Genomic DNA, 22,005 nt, shown 5'->3' with positions numbered 1-22,005 from the left:
GAAAGAGAGAACACATTCCTATTTTACTGATTTTGTGTAAGAACAAGAATGAGACACTAACCGTAAATATTTGGACAATACATTGATGGCATCCATGGTGTCTTTGTTTTCCTTGTATAGAACAAAGTGGCAGTAGCTTCCCCGAGATTTTGGCCAAGAATGTTTTCTTGGATCTTAAAAACAAAAACCTTAAATGTCATATATTTCATAATAATTTTTTTTAAAAAAATGAACTCTATGGAGATCACTTTATGCTACAGAACCGTACAATAGTCAATCAGATGTACCCTGACACAAAGCATAACTAGCCGTATGAACTATACATACTAGGCTTTCTGTCAGACAGTATCTGTCTGCATCAATCAGACGTACCCTGACGTCATAAAGCATAACTAGCCGTATGAACTATACATACTAGGCTTTCTGTAACTAGTCGGACAGTATCTGTCTGCATCAATCAGATGTACCCTGACGTCATAAAGCATAACTAGCCGTATGAACTATACATACTAGGCTTTCTGTAACTAGTCGGGCAGTATCTGTCTACATTTAAAATGAGAAGTGAGGTGTAAGTGCCATGGAAAGTGAGCGGGAGTCAGCAGTCAACGTCTCACAGCTGATACATAGAACCCACAGGGCTCTGCGGATTCCTGGGTCAGCACACATCAGAACCAAGGGGCCCTGTATCTTCTTCATTCGAGAGGAAAAAACTTTACGATAGACCCTATTATTCCTGCTTCACCGCAAAGAATTCACACATGGTAGCACAGATGGAGACAGGGTTTATAAGGGCTTGTTTTAGTGACTTTGTAACTTTTCCAAAGGCCATTTCTAGCACAAAAGTTTAGTCAATATCTACAACGATATCTACACAAGAGAGTAGCTGGCATTTAAAGCCTGACTCTTACAGTGTCAGTGTATGTAAAAACGTAAGCCATGTTAAATGGTACCTTCTGAGTCAGTGTAGCATGACTGCCCAGTTCTTTGGGGATCTATAACCTGGATACCCTGATTGCTAAAACTGTTCTTTTAATTGAATATTTCAATTATATAATCTGGAAACACATTTTAAACAATACAAGATTTAGATGTAAACTTCTGAGTAAAGAAATCAGGACTCTGGAAAAAATAAGCTACAAGTACAGTCTGCAGATACAGAAAGTTCATGAGTCCTATATAACAGGTGAGCTAGTTTTCAAGGAACTCGTCTAGTTTCATTGATATAAGCACTCCATGAGAGAAAACCTATGAGAAAGTATTTTGCATAACCAACTAGAAAGAATCCTCTTGCTTTAAAAATTGTCCTTAAAAAGTCTTTTCATACAAACTTAGGAATCTTCCTGGGACTGAAGGTAACTGACTATCTGGCTTTGTCAAGCAGAAGCACTTTTTGATAACAGGTTAATGGCTTCATCTACAATGTAAAAACCACCAAGCAACGTAGAGAACCAGTAACCCATTTCGGAAAACCATCACAATATAAACATGCCTACAAAGTCAGTTTCTTTCTTGATGAATATGTGAGTCTTTTCTGTCATGTATAAAAAAATATTAGAAGTATCTCCTTAGTTCTTGGTGTGACAATTTCACAATTTCCTTAGGGTTATGAATGAAATATCTTTTTCTCGTTTTTTTCCTTCCAGTTCACTCCCACTTAAGCAAAGTTATCTGTACTCAGTACTTAGGACAACATTGGTATTTCACCTTGTCTACAGGAAATACCAACCGCTCTTACCTGCTGCAGTTCTGACCTCTGTCCGAAGGCGCAGCACAAAGAGCACAAGAGAGGAACGTTTAATTTACAACGCCGTCAAGGAGCTTTAGAGGTCAACATGCAAACGATCGCCTGGTAAGGGAATGCACTTGGTGCTATGTGGGGGGTCAACAGCCACTCAGACACAACAAACAGGAATCTCCCTCCCCTCTAGGCACAGCCTTCCTGACTCTGCATCTTCACAAAGGACAATTCATCCTTCAAGACTAAAATTGAAGTGTCTGCTTCAACAGATGGTTTTCAGCGAACGTTAGGACATGTTTGAAACACTGGGTGACTGCTGTGATGAGAACGTTGCTTCACGTCTCTTTTGTGTGCTTCCTGCACTGAACTGCAAAAATCTTCCACATTAGCTGGTGGGCGGGGATGGGGGGGGGGACAATGGGACTGCTCATGCCTTTAATCCCAGTACTCCCTGCACCCAGAGCTCTTGGCCAGCCTGGGCTACAGAGAGAGCTCCAGAACAAACCTCCCACCCCACCCTACACAAAAGAATCTCACAAAAAAACTGAACATTGTTGAATTATTAGTAGAGAGAACTTTCCTATAGTCACCAATTTACAGATTAAAAGATTTAAGAGATGATCTGTGAGACACTGAAGAATTTATGAGTAAAATGACATGCCATGTTAACTTATTTTAAAGTGCTCCCAAAAGGAAAAAAGTGTGTGTGGTGTGTGTGGTATAATGGCCTAAACAGAAATAAAAGAATGTCAGGTCATTTTGAAGGTGATGGACGGATACGTAGGGCTGCATTCTCTATCTAGGCACAGAATTTAAAACGTCCACAATAAGAAGCTAAAATCATCAAGTGTGACACAAGATGAAGTGTGGCTATATTTTTTAAATTCTGGTTTTTAGCATAGTCACATGTAAGTACAAAGGCAAGAAATAAATACAGCCACAAGACTAAAAACCTAAATGTTATTTTCCTTTAGCAGAAACTAGGACAAATTAGTGAGTCTGGTTTACAAGCATGCACTTTCTTACTTCTTTTTTTAAATATTTATTTATTTATTATGTATACAATATTCTGTCTGTGTGTATGCCTGAAGGCCAGAAGAGGGCACCAGACCCCATTACAGATGGTTGCGATCCACCATGTGGTTGCTGGGAATTGAACTCAGGACCTTTGGAAGAGCAGCCAGTGCTCTTAACCTCTGAGCCATCTCCCAGCCCCCAAACATGCACTTTCTATTAGGAAACCTAAGCACAGAACATGAATTCAATGACCTCTGCAACTAACAAATACAAATATTCATTTTCTAAGAATGCTCAATATAAAATATAAAAGAGTAAAACATTTGCACTAGAAATATTCTGAATAAGCAAAAGCAAAAACTCTAAAGAGCTGGGCGGTGGTGGCGCACGCCTTTAATCCCAGCACTCGGGAGGCAGAGGCAGGCGGATCTCTGTGAGTTCGAGACCAGCCTGGTCTACAGAGCTAGTTCCAGGACAGGCTCCAAAGCCACAGAGAAACCCTGTCTCTAAAAAAAAAAAAAAAAAAAAACAACAACAACAAAAAAACCTCTATAAAGAAAACTCTATAAAAACAGCCTCCGAGAACATTTAAGTTCAGGGAAGTAAGGATGACTTCCACACATTTTTGAGTCACTCCAATTTATAATACATTCGCAAAGAATTCTAAGGCTGGCATTTCACTTCCTTCTTCCAGAAGGCTAGTTCTACCTTCTGAAGGCATGGCATCACAGTCCAGACCTACACAGAAGGAAATGAACTAACAAGGGAAACCATGCAGGGGCTCCCGTGAAGAAAGATGGAAGTAGCCTGAGGACGAGATGGGGTGGCGTGCAGAAATCTTTCTGCTTCCTCAAGGTCATCTTCATTAATGCGCCCCACATACCAACCTTTCAGCTTTCTCAATATCTTGCTCCATCCATTGTCTTTACTGCTGTCCTTAAATTTCCACCTTCCCCTTTCTCTGGCCCTTTCATTTCCTATATAAATACATTCATGACTCTACAATCTTCAAAGTCAAGCATGTCTTCTCCTTACTATATTTTCCCCTCTCTCTTTGCTTTACTGCTTAATTTAAAAACCACACTGTATATCTTGCCTTCTGTTTCAACTTACTGTGTAAACTGATTTCCATCTAATTAGTCCAATACCAAGCTTAATTAATAGACATTAGTGATTTTTTTTTTGTGTGTCGCTAAGTGATGGGCATATTTTCAAGTTCCTGTTTCATCAAATCTGGAGCACGTTCTCTGTGGCCTCTGGAATTTCTCCTTTTGTGTGGTCTGTCCCAGAAAGACCAGTGTCGCTCTATTCTGGGTAGGTAGAGCTCTAGGTGCAGAGACCCTGCCTGAGGACCATTTACTTCAGAAAGTACAAAGAACTTGTATATATCATAAAACAGGTTTTTTCTCCCTGGAGGCAGTAGCCCTTTTGGACTCTGCAGCTCAGGTTAGCCACAAATTCATGATTTCATCATCTCTTGAATGCTGAGATGGTACAAGTATGCTACAATGGCTGCCCAGATTTCTTTTCTTTCTTTTTTTTTTTTTAAGATTTATTTATTTATTATGTATACAACATTCTGCCTCCATGTATGCCATGAGGAGGGGGCCAGATCTCATTACAGATGGTTGTGAGCCACCATGTGGTTGCTGGGAATTAAACTCAGGACCTCCGAAAGAGCAAACAGTGAGCCATCTCTCCAGCCCCAGATTTCTTTTCTTAAGTCTGTGGTTAAGAACAAGTTCTTGAAAGCAGTTAGGATGCATATAATCTCAAAATACCAACTTATTACCTGCTTGTATAATGTCATAATAATTATATATAATTTACCAAATTGAAATAAAGCAATGTGTCATTTTTAGACTGGATTATCATATCATGTTTCACAGTAGACAGTTCTATTTGGGGAAAGCATAAAAATCCTGTAAGTCTTGGATGGGTTGTGGCGCACCCCTTTAATCCCAGCTCTTGGGAGGCAGAGCCAGGTGGATCTCTGTGAGTTCCAGGCCAGCCTGGTCTATAGAGTGAGTTTCCACAATTGCCAGGTCTAAACAGCGAGTTCCAAGATAGCCAGGGCTACAAAGAGAGGTTTTTCTTGTCCACCCCCTCCCGCCCTTCCAGAGACAGGGTTTCTCTGTGTAGCTTTGGTGCCTATCCTGGAACTAGCTCTTGTAGACCAGGCTGGCCTCTGGCACAAAGAGAGATCTTGACTTGAAAAACAAAACAAGATTGGATATGGTGGTGGACGACTATAATCCCAGCAGAAGTGGGGCCAGAAGGATCAAGAGTTCAAGGTTACTAAATAGTGAGTTTGAGACCAGCCTGGGCTACATGACACACCAAAATAAATGAATAAAAAAGGAATGCTGCAAATTTGTTTAATAATATATAATCCACAAATAACACCTTATACCAGGGTTTGGCAGTAGATGGCCTTCAAAACAAATCGCTAAGCTTTAAAGGGCCCAAGAGAACAAACTGTCATGGGCACTGGGCTCCACTCTCAGGGCCATGAATCAGTCTCCAGACACCTGTTCTCCCTGAGCTCTTGGTGACTTTCCTTTAGGCCACTTTCAGCTTGGGCAGGAAAACTGCATGAGAAAAGGTTGAATGCAGACTCCCAAGTGACCATCTCAGCTAGAGAAGGGAGATTCAATCCAACTCTGAGATACTACTTTACATAGAAGCAAACAGGAACAGTAGATCCTCCTGCCTCAGCCTCCCATTACAGGCCTGTGACACCATGCCCAGCTTTGTTTTTTTTGGTATCAACTGAGCATCCTCAGGTCTCTATCTTTTCCTCCGATTACTCAAAACTTCTCACTGATTTTTTCCAGGTGGCCAACCTGGCTTTTTTTCTTAAGCCCTTTCATTTTCCTGGGAGCATCATTACAAACATGTAATCGTCATTCATATACTACGCTCTCTATTCATTTAGGGGATATTGACAGGTCCTAATGGGTTCAAGCCTCTTACGACAACACCCTGTACTTTGAAGTAACTGACTGCTAATAGGGAGAACTCGAGACATACAGCACCAGACACTGGTAGGCGAGAAAAATCAAGAAATAACTGTTTTCTGTTTAGTTTTCATGAAAAACATATGTACTGATTTGATAAGGAAAACAAGAAATATCTAATTTTTCTTAGGGGTCTAGGCAAATAGAAATTCTCATGGTTGTATAGAACACATGAGAACTTAAACATCAAAGTGACCGACAATATGTTCACACTGACTGTACAACAGAGAACAAAAGGACTCAGATGAAGGGTCAACTTCTTAAAACCCCATGTTTTTATGTACGTGAACAAAGACACCCATGTTTGGGAAGTCGAACAGGACATATGCCCCCGGGAGGGGAGGCCAGCATTTCTGTTCATCTGAAAGGCTTCTTCTTCCTTTAAGAGCATACAGTGAGGGCTGGAGAAATGGCTCAGTGGTTAAGAGCACTGACTGCTCTTCCAGAGGTCCTGAGTTCAATTCCCAGCAACCACATGGTGGCTCGCAGCCATCTATAATGAGACCCGGCGGCCTGCAGGCACACATGGAAGGAATGCTGTACACATAATAAATAAAATAAATCTTTAAAAAAAAAAAAAAAAAGAGCATACAGTGAGCAAAAATCCCCCTACTTTCTGATTAAATTGGCAATCAGCTCACTCTGCTCTCAGGATTCTCTCGGGCACCACTGTAGTTTTTGTAAATCTGCACTCACAGACAAGACTGAAAGTCCACCAGACAGACAGTGTACAAAACTGCTCTCCATCTGAAAGGACTTTTGACCTTTTGAAGACATGACATGACCCTCTGTACAAGGGCAAGACAGCCCACAGACGTGAATAAGCAAAGCAAAGGAGGTGGGGGTGGGAGGTCCTGCCCCTCCCACTCGCCTGACGGGAGAAAGCGGGCCAATGTCATGCTTACTTGCCAAAGCCTTTTTGCCAGCTGCATGGTAAGCTACGATGTATTTCCTTCCTTCTCTATCCTCTGTTTTTGTCTCCAATCCTGGGAAGAGAGATTTAATAGCTTGATGGATGACGGTTCTTTTTTCTTTGGTGTCCTCAATGACCTGTGGAAAACAGAAGACAGGTAACACTCTAACAAGCATCAATAGGAAAATAACATGAGGACATGGCTCATTCTATCAACTATGCAAAAGTCAACAAGAACACTTGGCTATTATTTCAGAAAACACTTCGGGCTGCCTGATAATGAAGATGCCAAGGGCTTGTGGATAGTGCATCTGCAGACTCACCTTCTCCTTCACTCCCCACGAGCTCCCTGCTAACCCACCACTGTGTCATGTGGAAGTCAGAAGGAGGCTTGGGAGAGTGATAGAATGCGTTTGAAGTTACGTAATGGCAGGGTACAAGAGCTGGATTCGAAATGAAGCAGGTAGTCTCTGCAATCACCCCCAGAAGCTGCTTTTGGTGTCTCTTCCAGATAAACAGCATGGGGAAGTCACAGAACAAGATGCTGAGAGACAAGCCTTCCGGGTATCAGAAAGTTAATCCTTCTGCCAACTCAGTCCACAGCTGCCTCCTACTGGATTTTATTTTATATTAAATTATGTTATGGGGGAAAATCTAACACAATAAAGAAAATCAACATAAAGAACATTTAAACTTATCATTTAAACAACTTTTTGTCAGCTTTTGAAGTTTTTCACACCAAGAAACAGATTTTACCTCTATTCAACATCACAAAAGGCTGGATATGCCATATTTTAAAAACAAAAAAAGATTTTACAAAACACATTAATGCTATACTCAGTGAACAAGTATTTCCTAATTCAGTCTCTTAAAAATGTTGATAGTGGAGTTGGCAAAATGGCTCACTGGGTCGAGGCACTTAGCCACACAAATTTTCTCTGATGTCCACATGTGCACACACTATGAAGGTTTTTACAAGTTATAAAGGAATAAGTTAACTGGGCCACTTTCCTTACCTCTAACAGCAAGAAAAATTAAAAGCGCTGATTGTGAGACCTACGAATTTGATTTCACAGACTGATTTAGTTGTTGCAACCTAAAAGCTGAAAACATCAACACAGAGAATAGATCCTAGACCTTAGCAAAACAAAATGATATAAAAAATAAAATGACTCATAGCCATAAGTAAATGATTTCCTCACAGCACAGAGTCAAGATCAGCAATGGCTGAAAGCACCAAGTTGGAATAACAGTTTACATATATAAACAAATATTTAGACTGAAAATTTAGCCAGTTCTAGCAAGGCAGGGCATCTACTTATAATTTCAACACTGATCAGAAGTTCAAGGCTATCTGGGCTACATACATAGTGTGTTCCATGATGGTTATGAGATGGTTACCAAAGCAACAAAATTACGTCTACAGAGATGGCGCAGCAGTTAAGAGAACTTGCTGCTCTTGCAGAGGACCTGGGTGGGTTCCCAGCAACCAGTGACAGCTTATAACCATCGCTAATCCCAGTTCCAGGGGAATCTGACACTCTCTTTTGACTTCCTTGGGCACCAGCCATGCAGGTGGTACATAGACATACAGGTAGGTAGACAAGACACGTGTATACATAAAATAAATATTTAAAACCAAACCAACACCACTAAACTGAAACTACACATTTCCTCTTCATTTACTAGATAAGGTAACTTGCCTGTAATTCATGCCCTTTGAAAGGTAAAACTGGGGGCTGTAGAGATAGCTCAGCAGGTAGGAGATCTGGATGTCTGCCCAGACCTGGGTCTCATCCCCAGCACCAACATGGCAGCTCACAACTACCTGTAACTCCAGTTCCCGGAGACGGTAACCCTTCTAGCCTCCTTGTGCACCAGGCACGTATGTAGCACATGGGCATATATCATGCAGGCAAAACACCCATAAACATAAGCAAAAATAAATAAATAAAAGTTAAAACTGTGAGCCAACAGCATAGCTTTCAGAATAAGAGCTAGTTTTGCCATACGTGGGATATGTACACGGGCCTACGACACAACACTATTACACATGCAGGAAAACTTGTGCTCTATCTTTAATTGCTCTTACAGACAATTCTTTTTTTCTTTTTAAAACTGTATTTTTATTTCATGTGTGTGTGTGTTTGCCTGCAGGTATGTATTTGTAACACACGTGTGCCTGGTGCCAGAGAAGGTCAGAAGAGAGCATTGGATCCCCTGGAACTGGAATTTCAGACAGTTGTGAGCCAGTCCTGGGAACTGAACTCAGGTCCTCTGCAAGAACAAGGGGTCTTAGCTGCTGGCTGTCTCTCCAGCCTTAACTGCTGTTCTACACAATTCTTAAATTCAGATTAAAAACACAGGTAACCCCTTTCTTACTAGCTGTGGCTTGACTCTGGTAGTCACTGTTGGCCATGGCAGTATGAGGAAGGGGAAAGGGAAGACGGCACAGGAGCAGGATCCAGAAGCTGAAGAAGCCAACCAGTGGTCTGAGCTTTGAAACTACTTAGTATTCATGACAGTTTAAAAAAAATTCTAATTTTAATTTAAACGGTGTTTTGTTTTGTTTTTTTAATATGTGATGGTGCATGTCTTTAATCCTAGCACTCAGGAGTAACCTCTGCCTTGGAAGATAGAGACAGGAGGATCAAGAGTTTGAGACTAGATAGGTTATATGAGAACTTGTCTCAAATAATAAAAAAAAAATTACCAAGAACAAAATTAAACCAAACCAAATAAATTAATTAATTTGAGCAAAATAAAACCAATAAATAAATAAACATACCCCACTTTTAGGAGTTGGGATAAAGTCCAGCTGACATCAGTTAAACATTTAAAGGCTGGACATGTGATGAGTGCCCATAATCCCAGGAATTGGGAGGCTGAGGACGAGAGTTCCAGGCTATCTTAGGCCATACAGTGACAGTCTACCTCAAAACACACAAAGTCAAACCAAACAAGCTGCACAAAGGATGACTGACAGAGAAACCACAACCTATTCAAGGATTTTGTCGACAGGTGAATTGTTCAGTATTCTTCAGGAAGAGAGGGTGGGGAACGAACGTGGTGATGTTGAAGGAGGACAATGAGCTGTGAGAAGCTGGCGTGACTGAATGCGGAGGTGTGAATGAAAATGGCCCCCAGAGGCTCACAGGGAGTGGCACTATTAGGATGCGTGCGTGGCCTTGTTAGAGGAAGTGTGCCACTGGGGGTTGGCTCTGAGGTTTCAGATGCTCAAGTCAGACCAGTGTTACTCTCTCTTCCTGCTGCCTGCTGATCCAGATGTAGAACTCTCAGCTACTTCTCCAGCACCATGTCTGCCTGCATGCCACCTAGCTTCCCACCATGATGACAATGGACAAAACCTCTGAACTGTAAACTAGTCCCCAATTTAATGCTTTCTTTTGTCAGAGATGCCGTGGTCATAGTGTCTCCTCACAACAATAGAAACTCTAAGACACTAAGTGATAAAAGGAGAAATTTTAGACTATCTAAAATTTATTATGTGGTAAAGGGGTTGGGAGTGTAGCTCAGTGGTAAAATGCTAGGCTTATGCACAGAGTCCAGAGTTTGATCTCAAGCACCGTATAAATCTGGTATGGTGTCTATAATTTCAGAATTTAGGAGTTAGAGAGAGGCAGGAGGGTCTGAAGCTCAAAGCTATCCTTGACTATCCAGTGAGGTTCAGTTCCAAGCCAGCCTGGGCCAGGAGATCTTGTCTCAAAACAAAACAAAGTGAAATAGTACAATGCACAATTAGCATATATAAAGCCCTGGCTTTGTCCCCAGTACCATGTTTGGTTAACATCACAATTTCATTAGATGGACTAACGCGGAAAAATAGAACTGCCATAGGAAAGTTGAACAATGCCTTTGCTGCTCCACCTTCTCTAAATTCTCTATTTCTCAGCTAGCAGTAGATCCAGGTTGAGTATCGGCTTCCTCCCTTCTTTCCCCTGAGACTCTCCCTCTTAATCCCATCAGACTAAGAAGCCAGAAGGCCAGAGTTTCCTGCCAGGACCAGGCACCTGACCACCATGGTCCTTTGCAGCCATGGAACTATCATCCTATGGTTCTAAACAACAGCTCTCTTTGATACATTTTGGCCACAGAATTTAGAAAAACACAGCCTTGCCAGTCAGGCCTCTTCTGGCCTGCAGGCATACAGACAGAACACTGTATACATAATAAATAAATAAATAAATATTTAAAAAAAAAAAACACAAAAGCTGGGTGTGCTGGAATACACGGTAATCTCAGCATTTGCAAGATGGAGACAGGAGGAGGAAAAATCCAAGTCCAGGCTGGACCATGAGATCCTTTTATTCTTGTTTATTCAACAAGAATAAAACAAACCAAATTTTTCTTGATATATTTATCTTGAAATTGATTTTTTGCCCTGATTTATACAAAACAAAACCAAAACCTAGCAGACTGTCCTTTGAGAGCAACAGGACAAGCCATCCTTTTAAGCCCAGATAGCTGTTCTGTGGTTACTCAGGAACCCACCAGGAGGGAATCACACAAACCCTAGACCTCACTCTTTTTTTCTTTTTTCTTTTTTTTTTGGTTTTCCGAGACAAGGTTTCTCTGTGGTTTTGGAGCCTGTCCTGGGACCAGCTCTGTAGACCTCACTCTTGCACTGCTTACCTCAATGGCAACATTGGTTTCTTTATTTTTGAAAAGCTGTAGCTCCTCCAGCTGCTGTCTGTCTTCAGCTGTCAGAACAGTGAGTGCATCTTCAGGAGGGTCCTTTTACCACAGAAAGCACGTGAGTTACACAGAGACAGTACAAGTACCTTTCTAGGATCTTTAGGAAAAGCTATTGTTTACAAAAGATGGATTTTTCTAGAGAGATTTCTACCTCCTCATCCACTGGAACAGATAAGTCATCCAAATGGCTGATCCTTCCATCTTTTCCAATTTCGTGAACAACAAAGTCAGAGTATCTAGTAAAAAGAAAACCAAAGTTTTCAATAAGTGTATATTTTACTGTTTACTAATTTTAGGACAAAGTTTACTCATTCAAAACAAGAGATTTAAAGTATTAGCAAGAAATTTTCTCTTATTTTAATGAATACTGAAACACGTACAGTTTTATACTAGACTAAAATATTAGTACAGAAAATACTAACAAGGGGCTGGAGAGATGGCTCCATGGTTAAGAGCACTGGCTGCTCTTCCCGAGGTCGTGAGCTCAATTCCCAGAAGCCACATGGTGGCTCACAACCATCTGTAATAAGACCTGACGCCCTCCTCTGGCATGCGGGCATACATGGAAGCAGAATGTTGTATACGTAATTAATAAATAAATCTTTAATTAAAAAAAAAAGAATACTAACAAATGCAAAGTAAAAGTTCATCAATGTTTAGGGCTCCATCAGTACAGCACTTGAGGAGCAGCATGGATGAAGACTTGGAGTTTGAACCCCAGCACCCATGAGACAAAGCCAAGTATGACGGCACACGCCTGCAATCTGCTGGGGAGGCAGAGACAAGAGGATTATGGAGCTGTCCATACAAAATGGTGGGGCCCAGGTTTCGAGACTGCCTCAAAAAAACAAAGGAAGAACTGAAGAGATAGGTCAATGGTTAAGTGTGCCGGTAACCACATGTCAGCCCACAGCTGCTTGTAACTTCGGTTCCAGTGGGTCTGGTGCCCCTCTGTAGTCTCCGTGGGCACTGCACATATGTGGTGCAGATAACTACATGCAGGCACTCACATCACACACATAAAAAATCAGTCTTTAAAAGTAATCACGTGGGGAGTTACGGAGGAGGGCACCTGAGGTTAACCTCTGGCTTCGAAATACACATGCATATATACACTCCTACGCTTATACAATCTATATTAAATCAAGTCATAAATACAGTCAGTTAACTGAAGCTAAATAATAAGTTAATTAAAAAATAGTTATTTAAATCAGAACCCAGTAAGTCTGTCACAAGCTACCACAAAATTTGTTTCTATCATCACTTTCTGTGACGCTGGTACCCATTTTGTGGATGTGGAGACTGAGGCTCAGAGGACTCAGTTATTAAGTGGCTAAACAAAGTCATACCTAAATCTTTCTGGCTCCAAACAACTTCCTACTGAAAATATGGTCTAGTCATATGAGACAGCTTAAGATTATAAGATGAATCCAGAAAAATAAATATCTTGAAAACGTCTAAAAGAATTTAACAAAACAAATATCACCCCCATACACTAACAATCTGTACCACTGGGAAACAGTATTTATTTAAAGTTCTGGGGAAGGTCTGTCCTTGATAAGAAATAAGAGTTCATCATGAGACAGATTGAGAATTAAAGAACAAACTGGTTAAGCAGCAAGATTCTGTCAAGAAAGAATGAGAAAAAAGGCAAAAGAAACAGAAAGAAAGCAAGGAATACAATGGAGGGGCTGGAGAGATGGCTCAGCGGTTAAGAGCAACGCTGCTCTTCCAGAGGTCCTGAGTTCAATTCCCAGCAACCACATGGTGGCTCACAACCATCTGTAATGAGATCTGGTGCCCTCTTCTGGCCTGCAGGCATACATGGAAGGAATGTTGTATACAAAATAAATACATCTTTTAAAAAAAAAAAAAAAGAGGATTTAAAAAAAAAGAAATATAATGGGTACAGTGTAGTAAGAGTGTCTGTCTAGTGTGCGTGAAGCCTTGAGTTCAAGGCTCAGGACCACAGAAAACAAACATGTTCAAAACCCAAGACCATCTACTCAGGCAGCTCTCCCACATTGTCTGTTTTTGACCAGAAACGCAAACAACTCTTGGGGTTAGAAAACCAAATGGAAAGTTGGGTGTAAAGGCATTCCCCCAAATTTCTAACACTCAAGAGGCTGAGGATTGAAAGTTTAAGACAACTTCTGAATTTACCTAGGCTATTTAGAGAGAGACTGCCTCAAAAACAAACAAAAAGATCTTTTTTAAAGAGAAGAAGGTGGGTAAGACTGAAAAAAGGGGAAGAGGGAGCAAAGAAAGACGGAAACTGGGGGCTGGAACTGTAGCTCAGTAGCTGAGGAGCTTGGCTAGCATGTGCAATGCTCACTAACACACCTTTCTTTTAAGATCCCCGAGAAGCCCTCATGAGGGCTCACAAACTTGGTGATGCCGACGTCAAGCTCTGTGAGCCCATGCTTCATCATGTCTGCAAAGCTCTCTGGCTCCTCCTCTTCCCCTGTCTCTGGAAGGCCTTCTTCCTCTTCTTCCTCCTCTTCCTCCTCTTGCACATGAGCACTGGAATTCTTTTCATCTTTCTTTGTACTTTCAGCTTCTAGAGGCCCAGGCTCCTCCTCACTGCTGTGCAGACCTTCATTTTCTACTCTATCCTGACTGTCGATCAGACAGCACTCTGAAACCTTCTGTTTCTTCGTTTCCTCCTGCGAGGCCACACCGTCATTATCTTCCACAACAAGGCACCCACGTTTCAGGGACACGTTTGTCATTTCCATCTTTAAGGTTCCAAGAAAACATTTACGAGAACCTTTTTAGAGAGGAGAAAAGAGTAGAGGTTAACAATCTCCCATAAAGAAGCTGATTTTTGGCAAACAGAAGCAAAATGAACCTTGTTCAGACGGTCCTTTATAAATCATTTATTAAGCCGGGCAGTGGTGGCACACGCCTTTAATCCCAGCACTCACGAGGCAGAGGCAGGCGGATCTCTGTGAGTTTGAGGCCAGCCTGGTCTACAAAGGGAGTTCCAGGACAGGCTCCAAAGCTACAGAGAAACCCTGTCTTGAAAAACCAAAAAAGAAAAAAAATCATTTATTACAATAATTCTCAGGGGTGTGGAAAGATGGCTCAATGGTTAAGAATGCTTGCTGATTTTTCAGAGAACCCAAGTTTGGTTCCTAATACCAGGTGGTTCCTAATACCTAATATAGGTGGCTCATAACCACCTGCCAGTCCAACTCTAGGAGATTAGACATTCTCTTCTGGCCTTCTAAGGCAATCACATGCATGGGCATTCACTGACACACATTCAGATAAATAAAACATGCAAGTATCTTTTTAATGAGAAAGTAAGTAATTCTGATATTTGCACACACTCAAAAGTATAAAAACAGAAAACAAGTACAATAATTTACACCAACATTCTCATGAACAGCTAAGTGCAGGGGCACATGCCTTTAATCACAGCATGTGGGAAGCAGGTCAGGTGGGTTTCTGTGAGTTTCAGGCCAGTCGGGGCTATACAAAAGGACACTACCTCAATAAACCAACAAACAAAACACTCTAAATGTAGTTTAAGCTAGAAATTTTTTTTAAAAGGGATTTATCTTAAGAACATAATTTAGAGAGGGGCTGGCAAGATGGTTCAATAGTTAATAGCATTTGTTGCTCTTTCAGAGGACCTGGGTTTTGTTCCTAATACATGGTGGCTCACAACTATCCCAAATTTGTTTCATGGGATCTGATGCTTTCTTCTGAATTCTGCAGAAACCAGACATGTACGTGGTGTATCTATATACACACAGGCCAAACTCTCACACATAAAAAAATTAAAAATGAAAACAAAACAAACCCAAACCAAAGAGAATATAAATTCGGGGGATGAAGGGACGGCTCAGAAGTCAAGAGTTCTTGTTGCTCTTTCAGAAGTTCCACATTCAGTTCCCAGTACCCGCATGTAGGGGGTTTACAACTGCCTACAATGCGAGTCCTTGGGGATTCTGTGCTCTGTTCTTACACACAGATGTGTAGGCACACATGCACACACATAAGACAAATTAAATATAAATAAGCTGAATAATATGTAGATACAAGTGACTAGGAACTGCAAAAGGTGGTTACTTCTAGTTGAGGACCTAGGTGGATAGAGCTGTGTTTTCACTGAATACCACCATAGTTTTATTATAACCTTGTCCCAGGCACATGTATTATCTTTCCAAAACTGAGAAAATACAGCAGCATATTAACGAGAGGGGTACTGTTATGTAGTACCTAAGAAATCAGCCGGGTATGATGGCACACTCCTGTAATCTCAGCACTTGAGAGGCAGAAATTAAAGGACTAGTTCAAGGTCAGCCTGAGCTATAAGAGATTCAGACTCAAAACAGCAAGGGATGTGGCTTAGTCAGTGAGGTGTCTCCTTGTAGTCAGAGACTGGTCTTTCATTTCCTGACAGCTTAGACCGGAATAATTACACTGAAACTATATTAATTACAACAATGTTTGGCCAATAACTCAGGCATACTTCTAGCTAGCTCTTACATCGTGAATTAACCCATTTCTAATTATGTGTGTATCACTACGAGGTTGTGGCCTACGGGTAAGGTAAGGTAGTAAGGTAAGGTTCTGGCGGGTGTCCTCCTTTGCTGCATCCTTCTCCTTTGGCAGCTACATGGTGTCTCCTTGACTCTGCCTACTCTCTCTATCTCTGGACTTCCCACTTGGTTTTGCTCTGCTTTTTGATTCCTGAGCTATTGTTGATGCTTACTCATGGTTTGCTCCTTTAAATACTTTTGCTTTCTGAGACAGGGAGGGTCTCATGAAGGGCTGTGCATGTTAGCAAGTGTGCTAACAATGAACCACATTGACCTTTGTCTTTACTTTGAGACAGGGTCTTCCTACATTGCTTAGAATACCCTTACAGGCTGCTTTTGAACTCGTGATCCTCCTGCCGAGGCCTGCAGCAGCATGCATGACTTAGAGACACTTTCTTTAAGGGCAGAGCACACCCAACATCCTATTCAGAAAAAAAAATTTACTTTAACATATATCGAGTATATATATCCTGTGTAGGCACTGGATGAAAACGGAAGACTTCTTGCAATGAAACAGATGACATTCTACTTGTGGACATATTCAAAAACAAAATAAATTTGCAGGGGATGTTCTCAGAAGCAGAATACAATTAAACAAACCCTGTGTGAGGACATGTAAGCCAGTTAAAAGCAGAGAAAGGGATGGATGAGCAGAAAAGGTCACTTTGTGTGAAGCCTCCATAAAGATGTTTTAAAGACTTGAAGAAAGTAGACCTGAAAAACTCTCAGTAGACCCTTGAGAGTCCCACAAGGGCAGAAGAACCTGTAAAGATCACAGGTAGAAATTAGGCTAACAGATCAACTGGTCTGTTATTTCTTTCCAGGGTGCAAAAATCTCAGTTTCATTAGTGCCTTGTATTGCCCCATCCTCTAACAAAAATGTTGAAGAGTAGAGTGTGGTGGCCCAAGCCCGTGAGTTCCACGCCAGCTTGGTCTACACAGAGAGTTCCAGGACAGCAAGGCTATACAGTAGGGAGACTGTCTCAACCCTTCCTCCACAAAAAGAGAGAGACAAGTTCAGAGGGGGATACAGTGGATGTCCTTCTCCTGTAAGACCAGCACTTGGGGGGCTGAGGCAAGAGGATCTCTAGTTCGGGCCACCCTGGTCTACACAGTAAGTCCTGTCTCAAAACTATGTGTTCAAAGAAGCTTGTTAAATTAACAGTTTCTGTCTGTTGGCTATTTGCTAATTTTTGGGCATGATTTCCCTCTTTCTCACTATAGCAAATAGTCTAAATTTTGACAGCTCCTTCAATAAAAACATTGCCCTGCCACCGGGGTATACCAATTTACAGATGGCCACAGATTTTGTATTTGTTGTTGTTACTGTTGGTGGTAGTAATTTTAGAGTGGGAACAAACCAAAACGACACCTACATTTTAGGTTTTTTTTTTTAATTTCATTTTTTATTTTTATTTTTAAGAAGTGGCCTGTAACTCTCTCCCAACACTACTTTCTTGACAGGCACTGATTAACAGCAACAACTATGTGCTTTTTAAAGCCCCCTCAGTTTAGGGCTTGTGGTAAGGACCAAAGGGTAAGTAGCCTGCACAGCAAAGGCTGGAGAAAAGACCCCAGAAAGCCTGATTGCTTTCTTGGGGGTGAGAAGAGCAGCAGCCCGAGGCCGGCCTAGAACGTAAAACATTTGCGGCCAGCACTAAGCCCAGAACCGTGCACGCCGGTCGGGCAATTTGGAGGGTTGAGCAGGGCTGGGGAAACCGTTGGTTTGTATTTCTAGAAAGGAAATGAGCTTGGGGAGCGCCTAAGGCACCTCCAAGCAAGGAAGGAGAGGAAAAGGTTCCGGTCCACAGAGCAGCGGCCAAAGAGGGGCTAGGGAAGCAGCGCCGCCTAACGACCAGCCAGGATCACGGCGAAGAGCCGGGGTCCCGGAGCACCGCTCGGGAATTAGGGAACTGGGATCCGGGATCGGGGAGCATGGAGCAGATACCGGAGAGCGAGAAATGTGGAGCCGGAGGCGGAAAAACCGGGGACGGCGCGGGCTGCGGAGCGGCCAGCCACCCTCCCGGCCGCGTGCTTCTCCGAAGGCCTGGGGCCGTGCCGCCTGGCCGAGCACTTACCCGGAGCCTGAAGGCGCGGGCCAAGCGGCAAAGAAGGCGCTCGCTCCGGACGAACGCAGGAGAGCGGCGGCCACTCGGAGGAGACGGCAGCCAGCGCCAGTCCGCAGAGGCTGGACCGCGAGGAAACTCACTCGGACCAGATCTCCCACCAGCCGCCGGGCTCGCACACGTGCGGCGCAGCGCTGCGCAGACCACGCCCTGGGGCGGAGCCCGCCTCACCCACCCGCGGTCCCGGGAGGACGCTCCGCCCCCCGGTGCCTGGGACTTAAAAAAACCAGAGACTGCATTTTTAGTTGTTAATTGCGCTTGAGTGAGAGCTTCTTTCGCCTTTTATTATAGGTAAGAGCGCATATTAATTGAATGGCTTTCCTATCAATTCGATGCTTGTGTTGTGTTTTGGTCATGTTCAGACATTATGACTCTTGTTGCATCCCATCACTCAGTGAACAATAATGAAAAAAGAATTAATTTTCTCTTCTACAACTTGATACTTACAAACATAACAATATCTAAGAATGCCATGCTCCTACAATCCCTCTGAGACAGGATTCTTTACTCTGTAACCCAGGTAGGCCTGGAACTCAGGGCAATCTGCTGCTTCAGTCTGTTTTTGCCACTTCTTACATTTGAGAACTCCCTAGTCGGACTGTCAGGGAAACCCCATCATTGCTGGTTTATGCTTTGGGGTCAATAAAAATAAAATGTATTTTTATTCTTATGCTCTTCAAGTAGCAAACTAATCAAATCAAAACACCCTATAACATTTCAGATGTAATTTTTTTCCCCAGACTTCAACTCAGGGCAAAAATAAAATAAAATAAATCAAGATTTGTAAGAGTGTGGTGGTTTGAAAGAAAATGGCCCTCATACAGAGTGGCACTATTAGGATGTGTGGCTTTGAGTGGATATGACCTTGTTGGAGGAAGTGTGTAACTGTGGAGGGTAGATTTTGTGGTCTCATATATGCTCAAAATTCTACCCAGTGTCTTAGACTACTTCCTGTTGCCTGCCAGGTGAAGGATTCTCAGTTACTTCTCCAGCACCATGTCTGTCTGTATGCCATCATGTCCCACCATGATGATAATGGACTGACTATCTGAACTGTATGTGAGCTACCCCAATTAAATGTTATACTTTATATGAGTTGCTGTGGTCATGGTGTCTGTTCATAGCCACAGAAACCCTAACTAAAACATGGAGTGTCACAAGCTTGTTATACCAGCACAAAGTTGATGGGGGCAGAAGGACTAGAAGGTTATGGTCCTTTGGGGCTATGTAAGGAATCCCAGATCAACGTGGGTTAGGTGAGAGCCTGTCTCAAATAAAAATGTTATTTCAAATCTTCGTATTTCTCTTAGACATGTGTTGTGTTTGTTGTATCTCTGTGTTTATGTTCACATATGTGATGATTGTCTTATTTGTCAATTTGACATAATCTAGAATTACCTGGGAGACAGGCCCCTGGCCATACCTATGTAGAATTATCCTGGTTGATTTCATTGAAATGGAAAGATCCACATACTATGAATAGCATCATTCTCTGGCTGGGATTCTGGACCATGTAAATCAGAGGCTCTCAACCTGTGGGTCATGACCTTCTTGGGAGTTCTAATGACCCTTTCATTGCTCTCTGTTTCCAATTGTGGGTGTGAGGTGACCAAGGTTCTTAGCTTCCCTTCCATAATGGACTCTATCCTTGAACTGTCAGCCATCTTTAACCCTTTCTCCCTTAAGCTGGTTTTATCTCAAGAAAGTCACTAAGACTTGGTTCACTTTTAAGTTCAAGGAGAGGGATGGCCCGTATTGGGTGTTTTCCTTTATCGCTTTCCAACTTATTTATTTTTACCATTGTGTGTTTATGACATGTGTGTTTGTGTGAGCATGCCTACATGCGGAGGTCAGAGGTCAATTCTGTAGAGGTTGGTTCTCTCCTTCTACCTTTACATGGTTTCTGGGAATAGAAGTCAAGTTGTCAGGCTTGCTTGGCAAGTGCCTTCTCCTTTTGAGCCATCTTGATCATCCCTCTACCTTACTTTTTGGGAAAGCTTTTCGCTGACCCTGGAGCTCATCTATTTGACTAGACTGATTGGCCAGAGAGCTTAAGAATCCTGTCTCTCTAATGCTTGTATTACAGGTACCTGCTGTGTCTAACTTTTTACACGAGTACTAAGATCTGAACTCATGCTTGCACAGTGAACTTTGTATTGACTAAACCCTGTAGGTGAAGTTTTTCATCGGGACCATGATCAGCTCTGTTCAGCCAGCTGCTTCCCAAATAACCATTCAAAGACTTATTATTAATTATAAATGCTTGGTTGATAGCTCTGGCTTATTACTACCTTGCTCTTACAACTTAAATTAATTAAAGTGCTGCCCCGAGGCTCTTGACTTTTACCTCTCCTGCACATCCTGCTCCCTTTCCATCTCGCTGGCGACTCCTCTGACTCTACCCTCCTTCTTCCCAGCATTCTCTCTGCCCTGAAAATCCTGCCTAACTATTGGTCAGTCAGCTTTTTATTAACAATAAGAACAATACCTATTTACAGTGTACAAAGATTGTTCCACAGATTGTCCCACGGCATCTCTCCAACTCAAGACTTCTTCTTAAAATATGGATTTAATGTGAAAATTCAACTAATTAAGTCGTTGTCTTGTTTTCCTACTGCTATAACGAGACACCATCTCCGAGGCAACCTGTAGAAAAAAAGAGGTTATTGGGGCTGACAGTTTCAGAGGATAAGTACGTGATGATGACCTTCATGAGGAGCATGGCGGCAGGCAGTTATGAGCAGTAGCTGAGGTGGAAAACATCAGGAATGGTGTGGGCTTCTGAAGCCTCAAAGCTAGCTGCCTTTGACATGCCTCCTCCAACAAGGCCACACCTCCTGCTCCTTCCCAAACAGTTCTATCTACTGGGGACCAAGTGTTCGAACATAGGAGCCTGTGGGGGTCATTCTCATTCAATGACCACAGCCATATATAATTAGCTTAGACATGTGGGTTCTGTATTGCCTTCCTCTATTATTCACCTCAGTTACCTACCTAAATTCTTTCCTTTGTCCTTGTTTCATCCATTTATTCATTCACTTTCTTTTGAGGTAGGTGCTCAGTATACTGTTATGCCAAAGTCCAGATACCCAAAATACCACCACGAGACTGAATCCAACGCAAAAGCAGAGTCTTTTAATACGAGTTAACTGGGGCCTCTCTCGCCATCCAAAGCAGCGCCACCACCACCACTACAGCAGCAGCACAGCAGAGGAGGCCCTGAGTAGTGTGGAGAGGCAAGATGTGAAGGCCTTGGGGGATTTCAAACCTACATAGCTACACATTTGGGATTGACTCAAGCTCTGACTAGGGGTATCCGGACTGAGTTGATTGGCTGCCTTAGGTCTATGGGAATTGCAGAGGACTCCTGGAGTTGTTTACTCGCTTCTGATAGGCCCCTCCCTTTGTGTGTGTGTGTGTGTGTGTGTGTGTGTGTGTGTGTGTGTGTGTGTGTAGGGGGGGGGGTGAGGTGTTCCCTGTTCCTGACTGGTCTCTCTCAGTGGTGTGATGTGGTACCCATTAACCCTCCCCATGGGTTAAGGTCAGGGGAAGGTCAGAGGCGGTTGTGCCAGCTCTGCTGAAGGGGACCCCTTCCTGCTAAGGTCAGGGGAAGGTCACACCTCTACACCAGAGGGAGTTACTTCCCTGCTCGTGGATTGGTTGGGATTTGTGTTTCAGGTGGTCAGGGGCAGAGATGGCTCTGATTTCAGGGCCAAACTGTTTCTTCCACTGGTCCTTTTTAGCCTTTTGGCTCTAATTTTAGGGCCAGGGCATATTTCTTTAACTGGTTCTGATTCTGGGGAGTAAGTGTTGTTTCTTTGGTTTTGGTTTCAGGGTCAGGGTGTTTTGCTCCAGTTCTGGGTTGGGGGATAAGGTGTTTCTTTTGCTGACTCAGGTTCCATATCCTTGGTGTGTTTCTTTC

General features: G+C 42.6%; 1 protein-coding gene across 1 annotated transcript in view; it reads right to left on the bottom strand.

The window, feature by feature from the left end:
* The window catches only part of Pus7 (pseudouridine synthase 7), a 42,550-nt gene extending 24,331 nt beyond the window's left edge, over positions 1–18,219 (bottom strand). The window contains exons 1-6 of the mRNA XM_050132880.1: positions 18,036–18,219; positions 13,748–14,174; positions 11,556–11,640; positions 11,342–11,443; positions 6,681–6,825; positions 62–173 (exon numbers count right to left, since the gene is read on the bottom strand). Coding sequence (XP_049988837.1) covers positions 62–173; positions 6,681–6,825; positions 11,342–11,443; positions 11,556–11,640; positions 13,748–14,142 — 839 coding nt within the window. The 5' untranslated portion in view covers positions 14,143–14,174; positions 18,036–18,219. The remainder of the gene's footprint in view (positions 1–61; positions 174–6,680; positions 6,826–11,341; positions 11,444–11,555; positions 11,641–13,747; positions 14,175–18,035) is intronic.
* Between the last annotated feature and the right edge of the window lie 3,786 nt (positions 18,220–22,005).

Source organism: Alexandromys fortis, unplaced genomic scaffold, assembly GCF_014885135.2.
Source record: "Alexandromys fortis isolate MF-2015 unplaced genomic scaffold, M_Fortis_MF-2015_v1.1 scaffold_462, whole genome shotgun sequence".
In the NCBI taxonomy this organism is placed as follows: Eukaryota; Metazoa; Chordata; class Mammalia; order Rodentia; family Cricetidae; genus Alexandromys; species Alexandromys fortis.
Note: the sequence above shows the minus strand (reverse complement) of the source record. Positions and strands in the feature narration are given on the sequence as shown.